We start from the raw sequence: 16,651 nt of genomic DNA on the forward strand, positions 1-16,651 counted from the left end.
AGTTGGTGCAGGGAGCTCGTCCACCCGGTCGATGGCGACGGTGATGATGGAGACAAGGGAGCGGATGAGGCTGGGCAGTCGGTGCTGCGACGGGGCTGAGGCTGAGGCTGCGGGGGGAGCTCGTCCTTCGAGGCGATGGCCGTGGACCTCGGCGTGATGAAGAGGTGGTCGCCACCCCTCCTCCGGCGGTGGCGGCAGTCCCCGGAGTGGAGGAGTCGACGATAGTGAGGCCAGCGCTCGGCGAGATGGGACCTGCGTGCTGGACATCAGGCTGGCCAACGCCGACATGCACGCTGGCAACATCCTCACCTGCAGAGACGAACAAGGCCATGGCCTCTCCCTGGTTACAATCGACAATGGATACTGTCTTCCTGAGAGTGTAAGCACTGACGCTGATAGATTTTCTTCTAGCTAATTGATTTCCATTTTGTTCGTTGGTGATCATGCATCGATCACGCATGTGCAGTTTGAGGATTGCACATTCGAGTGGCTCTGCTGGCCGCAGTGTAGGCAGCCATTCAGCGAGGAGATGGTGGAGTACATAAGGTCACTGGACGCCGAGGAGGACATCGCCATTCTGAGGTTCCATGGCTGGGACATGTCAGGCAAGTGTGAGCGCATCCTGTGCGTCACCACCATGCTACTCAAGAAAGGCGTGGACACGGGCCTCGCCGCGTTCCACATGAGGAGCATCTTGTGCAGGGATGGGGCCAGACGGTCCCCGGAGTGAGGAGTCGACGATGGCGAGGCCAGCGCTTGGCAAGATGGGGTCGGCATCGTGGAGGAAGTCGACCGGCGGGGGTTGTCCTTAGCGTCATCGACGGCCGACGATGGAGGCTGAGGTCGAAGGCGGCGGCCCACACACTGGCCTCGCTCGTCGGCCGACACAGAGGCGCCAATGCTGACCTTGTTCGCCGCCGCCGCCGCCGCTCCGGATTCAGCTTGGGTGACTTTGTGTTGGCATGTCACAACGTGACATTGTGAGGATCTCTGCCATCAAAAACACATCCAACAGCTCGTTTGGTTGGGCCCGTCTGCAGGTCGGAAATTTAGCCGCCGATCCATCCGTCCCGCGGGAGTCGGCGCCCGCCGATCCAACCCATCCCGTTTCGCCTCGCCCGGGTCCGGCCGTCGCCGCGAGCCAGCGAGTTGTTCTGAAGAACAAATCAAAAGCAAACTCCAGTCAGGATGCAACAAACAGAAGCTGTTTGATGTCCATAGGCTGATGCTTGTGCAGGGGCAGTGCGGCCGGCAAGGGCAGTGCGGCCTCCAGGACGTCCCCTCCTCCACGCGCTGAGCTGCAGATCACAGAAGAAAAATGAGGCCGGTCCGCCACGGCTGCAGATCACCACGACTGCCTGGACTGGCTCGGCAGCCTCCATCCGCAGCCGCCACCGCACGAGGGTAGGCCTGGTGGCCGGCCGCTGCTCGCCTCTACTCGTGCCGGCAGGGCCACTGCGGCCATCTCGACACGCGCGCGCGGCGGCCCACGGCGGCGGCCCCACTGGAGTCCCGCGACGACAGCCCCCTTCCGAGCGGCGGCACCGGCCCCCTTCCAAGCGGCGGCGGTGGTGGTTCTGGGGGATTCGCGAGCAGCACGCTCGGGCAGGAAACGGAGCAATGCGGGGTGAAAAACTGAGGCCTGCAGGTGGGCCGGCGCAGAGGACCCTTGGATTTATTTTCAACGCCCCAGATTGCTCTAATGTCACACCGTGCCATACCATGGCAATGTCACAGAATCTGAGTCCCGCCGCTCCAGCCCTCGCCGCGTGGAAGAGGGGGAAGAAGAAAGAGGGAGGAGTCAGTGGGCCCCACAAATTTTTATGTGTGTGAATGACAAACGAGTCCCACATATATTTTTTAATTCTAATGCTATGTAAGTGCCACGTCAACGCCACGTGGAACAAAGACCCATTAATATCGCCACGTAGGCACGTCAGTGAAAACGCCCTCCAAAACCACTGAGGGAGTCAATCACTTTTGAGGATCACAAGGGGAACTTATTCCTAAAAGTTACTACTAGTTTGAGGGACAAATGATGAACTTTTTCCCGTTTGGCTCAAGCCCACGCGACCATCCAAATCCAGTTGGAACGTTATCGCGAGTAACGTGCGGTGCGGCCCATCTGTGTGGGCCGTGGAGCGAGTAGATTGGGCGCGGATTACGTGCAGGCCGTGCGGCCTGCTAATGCGTGGGCTATCGCCAATCCGGAGAGCTTCGTGCCATCGTAGGATGGCCCCGGAGTGATTACCTGCGCTGGCCCGCGCGGTGCGGAGAGGATCGGAGTAGGATATGGCGTCAAACGCCGTCGTGCGTCGCGGACTCGCGGTCGGCAGGCGGCTGGCGCGTGTTCCGTGTGGGAGGCCTGCCTGCGTGCCAACCAGCGCAACGTGTCAGCACAGCCCCTAACTTTAAATGAGCTCCACCGACGACGACCACCAGTGTGTTGCACCTGTGCGTCACCTCCCTGTTGATGTCAGTAACAGTCTCTTGCGTGGTAGGCCCCCGAGAAGTACTTGCCTCCAGAGCATTGCATCATCAGTTCATCACCGGAATCTCTTCACCATGCAGGCCTGCGGGCTGCGGCACAGAGTCACCAGGTTGTCTGAGGTTACACTACGTTTCACGCGTACTACGAGTGATTGAGAAAACTTATACTGCTTCCCACGTAGACGTACACCGTATAATCCCGCACATCAGATTTCAGAAAACTTGTACAGTACATCGGCCCAAGTTAAAAGTCGTCTTACCGGCCCAAGCTAGTCGTATGTCCCCAGGTCCAAATCACTACAACCGCTGTCGCGTTCCACGTAACAACAAGCGAGCCAGGCCACAAACACAAAGCGTTCATATGTTCTCTACTCTCTAGTCGAGCGGCCGCATGCAGCACGCGCGCCGGGGTGACAAGTCCAAAGCTTCAAACCATTTCCCCCCACCCTCGCGTCGCAGCCTTCTCGTTCTTCGCCCCCACAAAAGTCCGCGCTCGCCTCTGCCTTTCGCACGAAAGTGGGGATTCTGCGATTTTACTAGTAGTATCTCATTGGTTGTAAACCAACGCGAGACGCCGGCGGTGAGTTGGAGTTGGTCTACGAGAAGGAACCATCGGCTGCTCGCATGTGGCGGCCTCGAAGAACAATCCTTTTCCGGCTCTCGGGGACTTGTTAATTCGCCGCGATGTCCGTCGCTTTCGCGGCAGCGAGGCCCCCTCGGCGGAGCGAAAAAGAAAAAAGAACGAAAAGCGACCTACCTGGAATGGCCTGTCAATTGTGTATCCGTACACCAGAGTCCCAACCAAAAGCTGGCTAGGAACGGGAGAGGCACTGTACATAGCACCGACGTGGTGATGAGACGTGAAGAGCCACACACACTGTAAAAGTAATGAAGTGTACAGCACTTTATGTTCAACAGTGAATAACCCTATTCTGCCAAACGTGGTACTCCAAACATTATGTGGGAATTTATTCGACCGTCGAAACGTATTGCTGCGTACAACTTCTCGATATAACCAAGCATGTACTGTTACACTTGGACAACGTTTTGGTCCATCGCCCCTGCATGCAGGGAAGAGCAGCAATACCAATAGGCTTTATTAAAGTGTAAACGGCTACAGGACGCCTCTTCTGTACTTCTGTTTCACGGAGTAAAAGTGTAAAACCTCCATGTTCCATTGCACAATGTACTAATCTTCTGTACGGAGTATATTAACTTGACCTTTGCTAGGTCAACAGCAGATTGGCTGATCACCGATAGAAACCTACCACAGTACTATGCCGTATACACGCATGTTCAGCTAGAATAAAGTGCACCTAGCATGGTGATGATCGAAATTACTACGTAAGCCGAGTCAGACAGAGTACTAGTAGCCCCTAGTAGCGGATAGGATAAACTCGCCAAGTCTCATACTCCAAGGCCTTCAAGTTGCCCAGAACTTTTAGTTGAAGACCAGATGGAGGGTTATAGCTACTCGTACTTAATTAGTATTAAGCTCATGTCTTCATGTTCCTAGTTGAGTTATACTACTGTACGATGACAAACTTTTGACCTATACGAATCTGCATGCGTCCCGACTCCAGAACCCAATCCACGAGGGTTTGAAGTTTGAAACGGTCACGGCTATTGTATTCTATTCCGTTAGGTCTCTCAGATGTCACTAGTACCTAAACTAACTAATTTTTGTCACGATGCCCAGCTCTAATTAAAGTTTCGGTCCTTATTTTTGGTTTGCAATGTTAGGCTGGCCTGACCATAAGCACGCACGAGTGTACGTTGCGTAATATTCGTACTTCATATAGCTCGGCATCAATTTGCCATTGACTAGTGGTATGATTGTATACCTTCCATAACGTATGGCAGGGTTCAAAAGTTCGGTCCCCTGCCGTGCGGAGAATGCTATGCATAATACAGCCTGCACGACTAAATCAAAAGTTCAAAAGGAAAGCTAAATTTAACGGTCTTGTTTCACATTCCGCAAATCTCGGGCTTTCACTTGTTTGACAAGAGTACTGGCATTCAACTAACTTTAGGTTTACACGTACCGAATCTCGAATTGATGTGTTCAGTTTAAACCTCAATTTTCAAGTAGTAATATACTCCTATAAGACTTTTAGCCCACAGCCCCACACCTCGTGTGAGCTCTGCCGCTATAAACAAAGAACGGGATGGCTTATAAACAATGCGCACGATTTTAGATCTTTGTACATGCAAATTTTCCACGTATTAGGAGTACTGGGGCGTTCTCCAACTCACAAACGTCCACCATTAGCAGCGTAAACGTTCGCAGGACAGAACATTCCAAATTTGCTACTAGCCAGGTGGCCGGCGCGGTCCACATGATCGGTGGCTAGTGACTATCACTTTGCGGGAAGAGACCACACTCTTCCAAGTACCGGTGATTGAAAGGCCCGAGACGTCTTCCCCGGCCCAACGAGACGACGGCGACGCGTTTGTCTCGGGGGCTTTAGCCAGCTAATCGGCGCCACCGCGCACCGCTCGGCGGCGGCGGCGTGGCCACCGTCTTGCGTGCACATGTTCGCGTGCAAACGGCCAGGCTAAACAAATCAATAAATCAACATATATTGCAAACTATACATGTAGTAAAACATTAAAATTATTGTTAGGTCTAACCATAAACGCATGATATTTAACCATGTCAGCAAGTAAAATTTTTATTTGTGGTTAAATCCAAGAGTAATATATTTTTTGTAACATGATCAACTCTCATACGTTTATTTTAACTCTACTAGATCCATTAAAAAGATGACTCTAATTGCAGCTAGTGTTGTATATTGGTCAATTTGGCGTTGTTATAATGTTAAAGTTTTTAATGGTAAACAATTATCTAACCATATGTAAGTTATTTTTATGTCTCTTATTGGCTTCAATTTTAGTTTACGATATTACCACAGGAGGAGCAAGATACTATGTGCAATAGTGCTACACTACCAGAATCGGAAGCCAAGGGTCTCTTGTTCCTCTACTGTTAGCTAAAAATCTATATGGTTTAACGCTAGTCAATAATAAAGGGGAGTTGTGGATTTGTTCCATCACTTTATTCTTCATTTTAATTTAATTTTATCTTTACTTTTTTTTATTAAACTTATGACAGTGTGTCTATGATAGAAGTTGAAGATGTAATATATTTTTATTATCTAAAATGTGATTTGCACTAAGTGTTTTCCCAACAAATCTCGGCCTGCACACTACGGGCCAAATGGGCAGCCGGCTTAGCTGGCGGGCTGGCTGGACGCGTGAAACGCAGAGAGCGATACGGGGCATACGGCCAGCTGCCCGGGAGAGCATCCAAGTGTATCCAGAGGGTAATACTAGTTGTAGTATCAGTAGTACATGTCGATCGTACTGATGAGCAAAATCACACAGGCTGGCGGTCGCGGTGGTGACCTAGCATTGTTTGTCTGTGCGTCACAGATGGAATCTACGGGATGGGAAGCCCATGGATGGGAGTAAATCAGATCGGGATGCTGCTCTTCATGCCCCCCACCACAGCCACACTAGTTTAATCAAACCGCAAAACGACGCTCCGGTCTGCTTATTCATTGATCGGGGGGAGCAGAGATACGAATATTACGATCGATCGGCACAGTGTACTATCACCTCTCGTGATCAACCATATGGCCTCTCGGTCGACACGATACTGATGCCACCGTACACAAACTCCCCCAAATGGTTTTTGTTCAGCATCAATCTCGTACCTCGAAATATTGTGACCTGAACACAGGAGAGACTGATACTCCAGTAGTAGGAGTAAAGTATTGTCAGTTATCACATGGCATCGCCATCCGAGCCGTCAATCTTTTGATTCTCGGTCAAATATCTGTTAGTAATCCGGATGATGGATTGATCATTAACTTCTATTAAAGAGAATAGGGTTTTTGTACTGAAACCGTTCGATCAAACAGCATCTGCCCCAGCATGTTCTGTGCAGATGGAATAAGATGGATGCATGGTCCTGACCGGTGCGAGCAAATGATACTATTAGGCTAAACAGAACAAAACCAATCATAGCTTAGCACTATATACGAACCTGTACATTTTTGTGCAAAATGATTAATCTTGTCAGATAACGAGACAGGCAGATCTGAATATCTGATACGTGGGGAGCCCTCACAGGCAATTATGCCTGGACAGCAAACACATACATGGCTAGAATCTAGGCCTATGAGAGAAGTTTAAACCGGATCAGATTCCTGGCAAGTTGCGTGCAATGTGACAACGAATTGAAGGGGGAGGGACGAGCCAAGCGCTCAAATCGCTCTTATCGGAAACACATGGAGCCTGATTCGTACCTGGGAAAGTGATTTGGCACCACCCTGGTTTTCTTCATTTAAAACTCACTGCGATCTGCAGTATCAAAATTAACAATACGGTTTTAAAGTACTTGTCGCAAGTCATAGGGACCAAGTTTAATACATCCTTATCGTATTTATTCAGCTGCGTTTTTTTTTTTGGCTGACTCAACACGTGATCGCAGGAGCAGCAAGTACATGGTTTGGCAAAAGTTCCGTAGAGAAACATGGGTATTCGGGGCGAACAGAACATGCTCAAAAGGTATAGAGAAAAGAACTGGCAGCTGGCTAGATCTTAACTTACACTAGGAGTCCGGGTTCAAGTATGAACTTGTATTCTTGGAGGAGCACTTCTGTGTGGCAGCAGAGGTGCTTCATACGATTGTGTTTGCCTTACAATCACAAAACGAACAAAAATAAATCCCGTGTCAACTTAGGACAGAGACAGTGGAGACCCTATCGCTTTCCTAATTTCCTTGTTCCGTGCCGAATTCTAGACTAGACTTGCTGTGCCACGCAAGGTCTTGACGGGCCCGGACTCCTGACGACGCGGATTAATTTTCACCTGCTCGATTCGTTCCGATAATTTTATTGTCTGAACGAACGTGACTACGTTGATCAGCCTCTGGTTACTTGCGTGCTAAGAGTACACGCATGCACCCGGACTGTTGGTGCTGGGTCAATCTGGGATCGCGTTCCGATTCAGGCCGCGCGGTTCACGATCACCCTTCCGCGAAAGGCAACGCACGCGGCGCTGCGGAGCCGGAAGTCCGGGAGCCGAGCGCGTTTTGGAGGGTCATTTTTTTATCCCCGATTCCCATGCCGCCGCGCGCCACGCACGTACGGATGCACCGCCCCGCGTGTGCCCGTCTTCGTGTGCCCCCCCCCCGCCCCCGCGCGACGATGGGCGGCAGCCGGCAGGACGCGATCAGATCGCCATCTCACACCGACGGCACGCGGCATGATGAGGACGGAATGGTCTCTCGCTCCTCGCGCGCGTTTGGTGCGGCGTTGCCGTCGGCGCTGTGCCGCTGGCCCGTCCGTCGGTGAATCGTGTGGTCGACCGGTTTCCGGTTGCCTCCGACGGCCGATGGGGTACAGTACGGCCGATCCTATGTGAGTCCGGTGAAATCGATCGATGTCAGGCTTTCGTCGTGTGGCGGCGGTAGATGTTACTGCCGTACGGTGGCACAGCGGAGGCGGTGTCGTGTTTGGAGAAATTGAGAATGCCACGTCTTGTCCGAATGGAACGGGGTTGCACATTACGCCGAAAAGCGAGCCAACGGATCAGATCGAGCTCGGAAGAGTGCGGCAAGTTGCCGCCGTGTTGGTCAGCCGTCGGGCTCGTGCATTGCCAGGTGGCGCTGCCGTGCGCTCCTGCTTGCCGAAAATGACGAACAACGACGGTGATTGTGCTGCGTTAGCCGTTAGTCACTGAAGGACTTGTTCATTTTGCTACTATTTTCAATCTTAATAAGTTTTGACATTGTCAAATTTTGATAAGGTTGTTAAAATTTTAGTAAGGTTATTAAATTTTGGAGATTTTATATGTGCTTACTAAAATTTAGCAACAAACCATATAGCCACTTTTTTAAAACTTTGAAAAAAAAAGTATTTTTGAAAATGGTAGCAAAGTAAACAAGTCCTATTTTTTTTTATTTTACCAGAATTTTGAATTCGGTCTTTCAACCTAATTTGTTGGGTGAACCGAAGGAACTACGACTCCGGATTTTCTTTTGAGCTTGCCGTACGTTTTTGGTTACGTGTGTGTAACAAATGTGATATGCCTGTCGCATATGGTTCTCAGCCAGAGGCCATATTTATTTTTCTGCGCGGATAGCTCAGATCAACCTAACTGTAAGCGACTTGAACCAGAACTTAGAAGTTCAAACTTCAACAACGCGCCTAATTACGATAGTTCCAACCTGCTGCCCCGTGTTTGATTTGTGAACATGCGTACACTCCTACCTGCTGGGACTGCCTGCCCGTCCAGCAACACACACACGCTGTTGTCTCTGCTACCCTGCGTCGTGACAGCCTAACAGGTTGACTGAAAATCCGTATAGAAAATGCTTTTTATCCGTGCTGAAAAAAAGAGAGAAAATCCATTTGCTTCAAAGACATGTGCTACGTTTATGCAAGCCAAACCATCTCTTACGATAATGTTCCCCCCTAATTTTCTCCAGTAATCAGAAGATAGGTTGACCGGTTCATCTACTTCCCTCTTGCAATAGCATAAGCTCTTTAATGGTAGTGAAGGGCAGCTCTTTGTAGAATCGAAGATGATGCAACCATTCATGGATATGAATTAAATATTAATTATTATGAAATTAACAAAAAGTTTTTTTTAAAAAAAGCTATCTATCTATGCCTTTTTTCCCCGACAAATCGTATTTTTAAAAATGTGGCACGAATAAACCGATGATAACATGTCCATGTTAGCTTATTTAAGCGTTTGTACTGTATTTCTCAAAAAAACATATTATTAGTTTGACCAGTAGTTGACACTTTTCTTTCCGAGGAAACTTTAGTACGATCAACTAGGATATACATATTCAAGATTTTTCAGTTATCTTGAGAAGAGTCTTACGCTTAGTTGTTAAGTAAAATTATGTAATCCTCTGAGTACATATCTTACCTAAACTGAACTAAACTCATTCCTTAATCCAAGTGGCCGCCAAACGCTCGTCTTGATCAGGCTGACCTCAACGGTTTCGTCAGCATATGGTTGGATCATTGACAAGGTAGCTAAGCATTGGCATTGATCTTACCGAGCCTAAACACAGCTTGATCGCTTGCTCCAAAACAAAAGTCCACAGAGTTCGTCAGATTGGGTGTCCTTTCTTGTAGGGCGCCAAACTTTAGGCGTGCTTGCGTCCTGGTTCCTGGGTAATTAAATGCCAACGTGCCAATTGTGTGATATGAACATTTACTGTCTTTTTGTTGTTTCCTAGTGAATCGTCGTCATGTTACGGACGTACGTGGTACGGTCGGTGAGCGATGCGACTCGACAAAGTTGCCGCAATGCCGCCCTATAGGCTATAGCTAAGTAATTAAGGTCGGTTGATCAGTTGGAATTCTCTTCCTCCGTCTCGCGGTCGCCATCGCCGTCGATCGATAGATGGGCGGGTGGTTCGGCTCGTTGTACGTGGCTACGAGCAGCTACATATGCAAACAAGATGCACCAACCCCTGCTGATCTACTGCTCAGCATGAGCACTGCAAAACTACGAGAGCAGCAACAAAGCGAGACGACAGATCTGAAGAACTGTCACAGTGACCGATTCCAACTCGTGGAATGTGATGGAAACTTCAGCCAGTGCTCGATGATCTGATGACAACTCGCAGCAATCCGGTTTGCTAGCCTGCTAGGAAGAATCATTTTGCATGCTATAGAATGGATTAAAAAATAGCATCACACGGCCGGAGAGTCGCTCCGCCATTGCTTTCCGTTCCGATTCGCATCCTTGTCTGTCTCGCATTGCATTCATTAATCTGCGCGCACGTTGCAGCTACTCGCTAACTCCTGTGAAGTAAGGGACTGTTTGGTTGGTGCTCTCAAGGATATTTGCCTGACCAGATGTAAGCCTGAGATTAGCCGGGACCTTGTTTGGTTGGTGCCCTGACCTTAGTTTCTCCTTCCCTGCCCTGAGCTCTTTTGGAGCCTCATTAGCCTAAGTCAGGCGACCGTTTTCTCCAGGACGGCGCAGCTACGCTCATTAATCCTAATTACCGCTTATAATAATGTAGTATAGGTACTGTAGATTGTAAAAGCAGCCGACCATATAAATATATTTTATTTGTACTTTCAAGGAGGGATATAGCCTATCCAAATATTTTATTTTTTTTGCTAACACTTTATAACAACCGTAATAATTAAAAGCTTAATCACGTTTAGTTTTCACAGGCGCGGAAGAACAACCAAACAGACAAGTGTTCAGGCTGCCTGAGCAGGTAAAATTTATCATCCTATCAGATAGCTCTCAGGCACCTAAATTTTTCAGGCATGTTAGTGAGGGCATCAACCAAACAGGCCCTAAAAACGTATCAGCGGCAAGCGTTTCATTTCATTTCAATTACGTATAGCACAGTGTCCAAGCTCGCGAAAGGTAACCTTGCGCGAGCGGGCGGCTTGTTGGCTCGGCTCGCGGCGGATGGTTGGAGCGAAGGCCACTAGGGGCATGCAATGCAAGATAGAGACGTTTCTCTTTCTCTTTTTACCTTTTTAATTTTAAAAATAAACATTTCGACTATTTAATTTTTAAGATATGAAACTTTTGGCTAGTCTAAATAGACCGTCGTAGTAAAATAACAAGGTCACGCCCGTCTAAATAACGTGATAACATTATTTGATCACATCGATCTGACTGTAACAACGTTGTAACAGCGTAGTACTGTCATGCCACTGTAGCATAACAAAATTATCACGTCCGCTGTGGGTGGGGTAACAATGTTATTTTACCATATTAGGTGGGGCTCGTGTGACCAGAAATTTTGGAACTTTGAATTGTGAAAATAAGTTTTACTGGTGTTTATTTTTAAAATAAATTATTTAAAAAAAATAAAAGGGGATAAAATTCGCCGTGTCGTGCGCTTCTGTTTGGAGAAAGATTTCTACTCCAATTATTTGTGGAGCGTAGCTGAGAGCATAGTGGACGTATTTTAGCGTGTCATCACCAGTTATCCTTAGCCACTCCTTTGTAGAGATTATATAGAATCGCTTAGTTCTAAAGAAGGTTGTAGTTTTGAATTGTTCAGATTTCATGCTTACACACGAAATAATCAGTGCATGAATAATTTAACAACATTGTATTATTGTTAGTTGGTAGTATTTCAGATCGCAGATAATATGTTTTTCTAGGGCCGCCCTTTTCACTTTTTAGGATACTACTAGACACACTTTATTTTCTTATTAAAAATGATTGTTTCCTTCTACAAAATTAGAGTACATTATTATGAGTTGGTACATATATAGCTAGATTCTACCTACGAAGATGAAGCTAGTTATGCCTTATCACATCGTGCCCACGCCATTTTCTGCTTTCGAAGATGCAAACATATCTTCTACACACCTACACAGCTATGCACGCAAATGACTGAAACGGAGAAAAGATGTAAGGCGCGTATATAATACTCCCTCCGTTTCACGATGTAAATCATTCTAACATTTTCCATATTTATATTGATGTTAATGAATCTCTAATGAATATCTATCTAGATTCATTAACATCAATATAAATGTAGAAAATGCTAGAATGACTTACATTGTGAAACGAATGAAGTAGAATACACGAGACAATGCAACATTTCCCATATTCATATTGATATATCTATCTAGATTCATATGAATCTAGATATATATATATCTATCTAAATTCATTAACATCAATATAAATATAGAAAATGATAGAATGACTTACATGGTTTCAATTCAGTTTGGTGGCTGTTAGAGGATATCATCATAAAGACCAATTGAGGGGAGTATTGTTTTTCTTCCCCTCAATTTCGAGGCATGAAAGCTATCGGTATTAACATCATCTGCAGTTCTGCACATCAGTTTGACTCAACGTGTACGTTTATCTGAAGAAGGGATGGCCCCGAAATATTGCCCCGTATTTGTAATAAATAGTCCAAAATAATAAGGGATATATTCTCTCCGTTTTATATTATAAGTCATTTTAATTTTTCTCTAGTTACTTTTTAAAAGTTTGATCAAGTTAATAGAAAAACATAATAATATTTTTTAACACAAAACAAATATATTATCAAAATATATATTAAATGTTTGATTTAATAAAATAAATTTGGTATTTTAGATGTTGTTAATTTTTTTATGTAAACTTGGTCGAACTTAAAAAAATTTAAAAGAAAAGGATAAAACAACTTATAATCTGAAAATGACATATCTTTTGAGAGAGGCGTTGTCATGAGAAAAAACAATGTAGCAGCACCATTTGGGTACTCATGGGTATGCTAAGGCTGTGTTCTTCCCACACCTTTTTCAAGTCACATCCCTCGTATTCGGCACACGCGTTTTTCAAACTATTAAACTTTTCAAAAGATTTATATACGAAAATTGCTTTAAAAAATCATATTAATCATAAGAAAATGTGTCGCTCTGTTTTACTTGCGCGGGAGATGAGTTTCCAGCCTAATTTTGTCTTGTGTTTAATCGCAAGAAATTTGGTATTAAATAATTCTATCACATTTGATTTTATTATATTTTTCTCACACTAAGATTTACGTTGGATCATTAGTATGAGAAATAGATAATACGGTCATTTTAGAATAAATATTGCCAGTTAACTGACGAAATATGTATACAAGATGGATATAAGCATATAGATAAGACCAAAACAAAACCTCAGGGCATGTAGGGGTGAGGTAAAATTCAGGGCCTGGAAAGGATTGAGGTAAAATTCAGGGCATGCAATGAATTTTCTCGGGTTCTTTTTTTCTGTTTAGAGAATTTGAATTCTGTGGATATGTGTATTTTCAAATGGTGTTAGCCAAACTTCATAGAGAAGTCATCTCGAACTTGATTCTACTCCATAATTTCCACATCTTTGCCAGGGATTAGATTCTTACAAAAAAAAAAGAAGGCGTGGTAACGTTGCAAAGCAAATCAGAAATGTAGCTTTGCTAAGCATTTAATTCATATTTCATAGACGAGCGCACAAAACATGTGTTTTTTTTAAAAAAGAATCAATGTGTTGAAGCAGTTGGTGCGATATTCCATCAGTGTGGTGATGCTTTCGCAAGGACTAGAGAATAGTGCTTGATATTCTGCCGTTCCATTTTAGCCATGCGATTTCTGCCGACACAAAGAAGCTGTAACAGAACATCATCTCTCTCTTACTAAAGGAGGGCATCCATCTGCCTATAATTTGCTGAGGAGTAACTGTTACAGAGATGGTGGGCTAACATTAATCGCTAATGGTTGTTTCATGACCAGATTCAACAGTAGAATATAGTAAATGGATGTTAAAATTAACGTTCTGGGGACATCGCAGCATCCTGCCAACTTTCAGCTCCACTGATTAGTTGGCGGTTACTGGCGAGAATCTAATTAAGTTTGGTGTACAATCCAATCAGTGAGCGGAGCTCTCTGCTCCAATGTTTTGGCATTTGGCCAACAATTAATTCATGCAGCGAGCAATCCATTTCAGCTCGACAAATGCCAACACAGAGATAGGCACGTCCATGCTCGTCACATGTGGACTTCGTTTGTCAAAATGGCGTGTTGCCAAGAGTGTACGTATCAGTGCACTCCGTTGCTTGTAAACAACTAGGAGAAAATACTGGTCCATCCAAAAAGCAGAAGAAAAGGAAGAAACGAGATAAGGTTCATGATATATACAAGGATACTGTTGGTGGTGCATGATTTGCATATACCTGTACAATAACAGTACAGTACAGTGGGAGGAGAGGGCTAGTCTGTAAAGCGACGCCCACGCAGAAATGCAGAATACAAAACGAAATACGTAGAGGAAAGGGCATTGCCGCATCAACATCACGGGAAGAATTTTGTTACGGCCCTTTCAATCACGGTACACACCAATTAATGAGATCTGGTTCGAACCAATAGGCTGGACAAGGACAGCACCCCGACCACTTCGCTTTCAGGGGATCCCTGCGTTAAGTTCTTTTTTTTTTCTTTGGCCCTTTTGGTAGGCTACACGCTTCCATGTGTCTCAGAACCGTGAGCTGTGACTGGCTCTCTCCGGTTTCCCTTTTTCTTTCCCACCCAGACACCCAGTCCCGTTTTTTCCCTTCCTTCCAGTACTTATCCCTGCGAGTTTTGTCCCATGAGGCCACATGGACACGCACCGCATGGACGCATGGTCCCCCAACCCCGACCGCGTCCGATCGTTCGGCGTCCCTTCGCACACGACCTGGCTACGGTTCTCCGTTGCTTGGTTGCTTGCCTCCTAGCGCGCGCGCGCCCCGTCACCGTCACGCCGCGCACCACCTGCCAAAAAGGCGTCCCACCACGTCGTCCTCCTCCTCGTAATAGCCGGCCGTTGCTGCGCGCGCCTGCGCGCCGGTGCGTCTCTCGTGTGGAGAGGGGCCGCGGCCGCTGCGACGTGCGGCACGGGCGGCTTTTTCTCCGCAACGGGTGGGCGTGGACGGGGTTGGGTTGATGATGATGATGAGTGGTTTCTCCGCGCGCCGGTGCGGACGCATTGAAGGCGAGCGTGAGACGCGAGCCGGCGCGCGCGGTGGCGGAGGCAGCCAACCACCCCACCCAGCGCCCGGTGTAAATGTGGTCGAATCGCGATAGTCAGAGCTGCGTTCCTGTGACCACCACCGCCACGTCCCACCCAGTGCAGTGCATGAGCCCAGCCCATCGCACTTTTGCACAGATGGATGGATGGATGGATGGTGAGGCCACACAGCCATATCCCGTTCGGGGTCAGACGCACACATGCCTCCATTCAAAGTGCCAAACTGACCAGGCAGCTCGTGATGGACGCGATACACGCCACGAATAAATACCAGATGAGATGAGATATTGAGATGGCAGTTAAACTAAACTACTGCTACTGCTGCTACACGCACTGGCCCAGCTTCTTCACTCCACGTGGGGCAGGGGAAAACAGAGCATGGTACTACAGTAGGAGTAGTACGCTTTGTACATCTCGCAGTGTATAAAGGACGTACGGTTAGTGGGCACGGGGCACGAATCTAGAAGAATTCAATGGGCCAATGGGGAGTGTTACCATCTGAATGTGATTACTGTTGCCGGAGACTTTAAACTAAATGATCTCAAGGCATCGTCCAGCCACGGCTGCTGAGGCAAGGGTATCTTGAGATGCATCACGCATATGGTGGCATGATGGATTTGAGCTAGAGATCATATGGGGGGTGTCACTAGTTTAATCCGTGGGCTCTGCGAGCAACTGAATTGTTTTTCTAGCGCCCAGTGATGACTGATGACTACTGGTCTTAACCGAAAGCATGTAGTTGGTACTAACACCGGGACTTTTTTTACAGTAGCTTTGCAACTGTGTTTGTTAATTCCACATGAGCTTATCAGGCTATGTTATTAAATTGTGATGGTATAAGAGGAGCCTAGCAATCCACGATGCCTTTTTTTTTTGCCTTATCTAAAGCTCACATCCACTGGTCTTGTGCGATAGTTTAACAAAAGCCAGCCTTCTCTGCCAACCACTGCCCACAATGGAGGACAATTATACCACCCTTTATTTGCTCAGCACCACAAGTATATTTGCGAGTTAATCACAAGCAACAGGCTTCGTGTATTTTCGTGTAATGATGTTGTAGGCTACTTGTGGTGCCCACATAACCAATCATTACACTCGCCTGGTTTTTCACTTCTGGAAATTGGAGGGCAAAGAGAGCAACGGTGCTACTAACATGAGTAATCTAATGTTATTTCTTCCACGATCTCCTTTCCACCCGTTTTGGAGATCACAGGTGTCCATGGTAAGAAAAGGGGAGAACATAAAAGGTGAGATCAAAATAGTCGGTAGGTAGCATTGCAAATTTTGACAGAAAACAACGGTTTCGTAACGAAGCGTGTGATGCCAAAAGAGTCTCTCAAACCTTAAAGGTGGACATTCGGTCTGACCAAAAATTTCTGTCTTGGCCTTCGGTCTTTCGGTCATTTCAGTATTTGAAGAGTGAAGACCGAATTCCAACACAAAAATATCAGGACCGATAAATTCAGTCTCGGTCTCAGTCCTGACCGAAATTCAGCAACATTTTCATATATGTAAAGAAATAATAGAAATTTTCAACACAAAAATCACAAAAAAAATTCATAAGCAAGTATGAATAAAGACTCTTATTAGGTTGCATGCCTATAAGAGTAGGGATGTGAAA

The 16,651-nt window shown here is 46.5% G+C and overlaps 1 protein-coding gene across 1 annotated transcript; it reads left to right on the forward strand.

Moving 5' to 3' along the window:
- The first annotated feature begins 286 nt into the window (after window positions 1-286).
- On the forward strand, window positions 287-730 carry LOC107277035 (phosphatidylinositol 4-kinase gamma 4). Its single transcript, XM_026025383.1, has 2 exons — window positions 287-379; window positions 467-730. Exons 1-2 carry the CDS (start codon window positions 287-289, stop codon window positions 728-730), a joined length of 357 nt encoding a protein of 118 aa, XP_025881168.1.
- The last annotated feature ends 15,921 nt before the right edge of the window (window positions 731-16,651 follow it).

The sequence above is a fragment of the Oryza sativa genome, chromosome 1, assembly GCF_034140825.1.
Source record: "Oryza sativa Japonica Group chromosome 1, ASM3414082v1".
Taxonomy (NCBI): Eukaryota; Viridiplantae; Streptophyta; class Magnoliopsida; order Poales; family Poaceae; genus Oryza; species Oryza sativa.

Excerpts from the sequence above, each read along its gene's own strand:
- LOC107277035 (XM_026025383.1), top strand. The coding sequence starts at position 287 with ATGCACGCTGGCAACATCCTCACCTGCAGAGACGAACAAGGCCATGGC. Across the intron at positions 380-466 it reads GATACTGTCTTCCTGAGAGT|TTTGAGGATTGCACATTCGA; the intron begins GTAAGCACTGAC and ends ACGCATGTGCAG.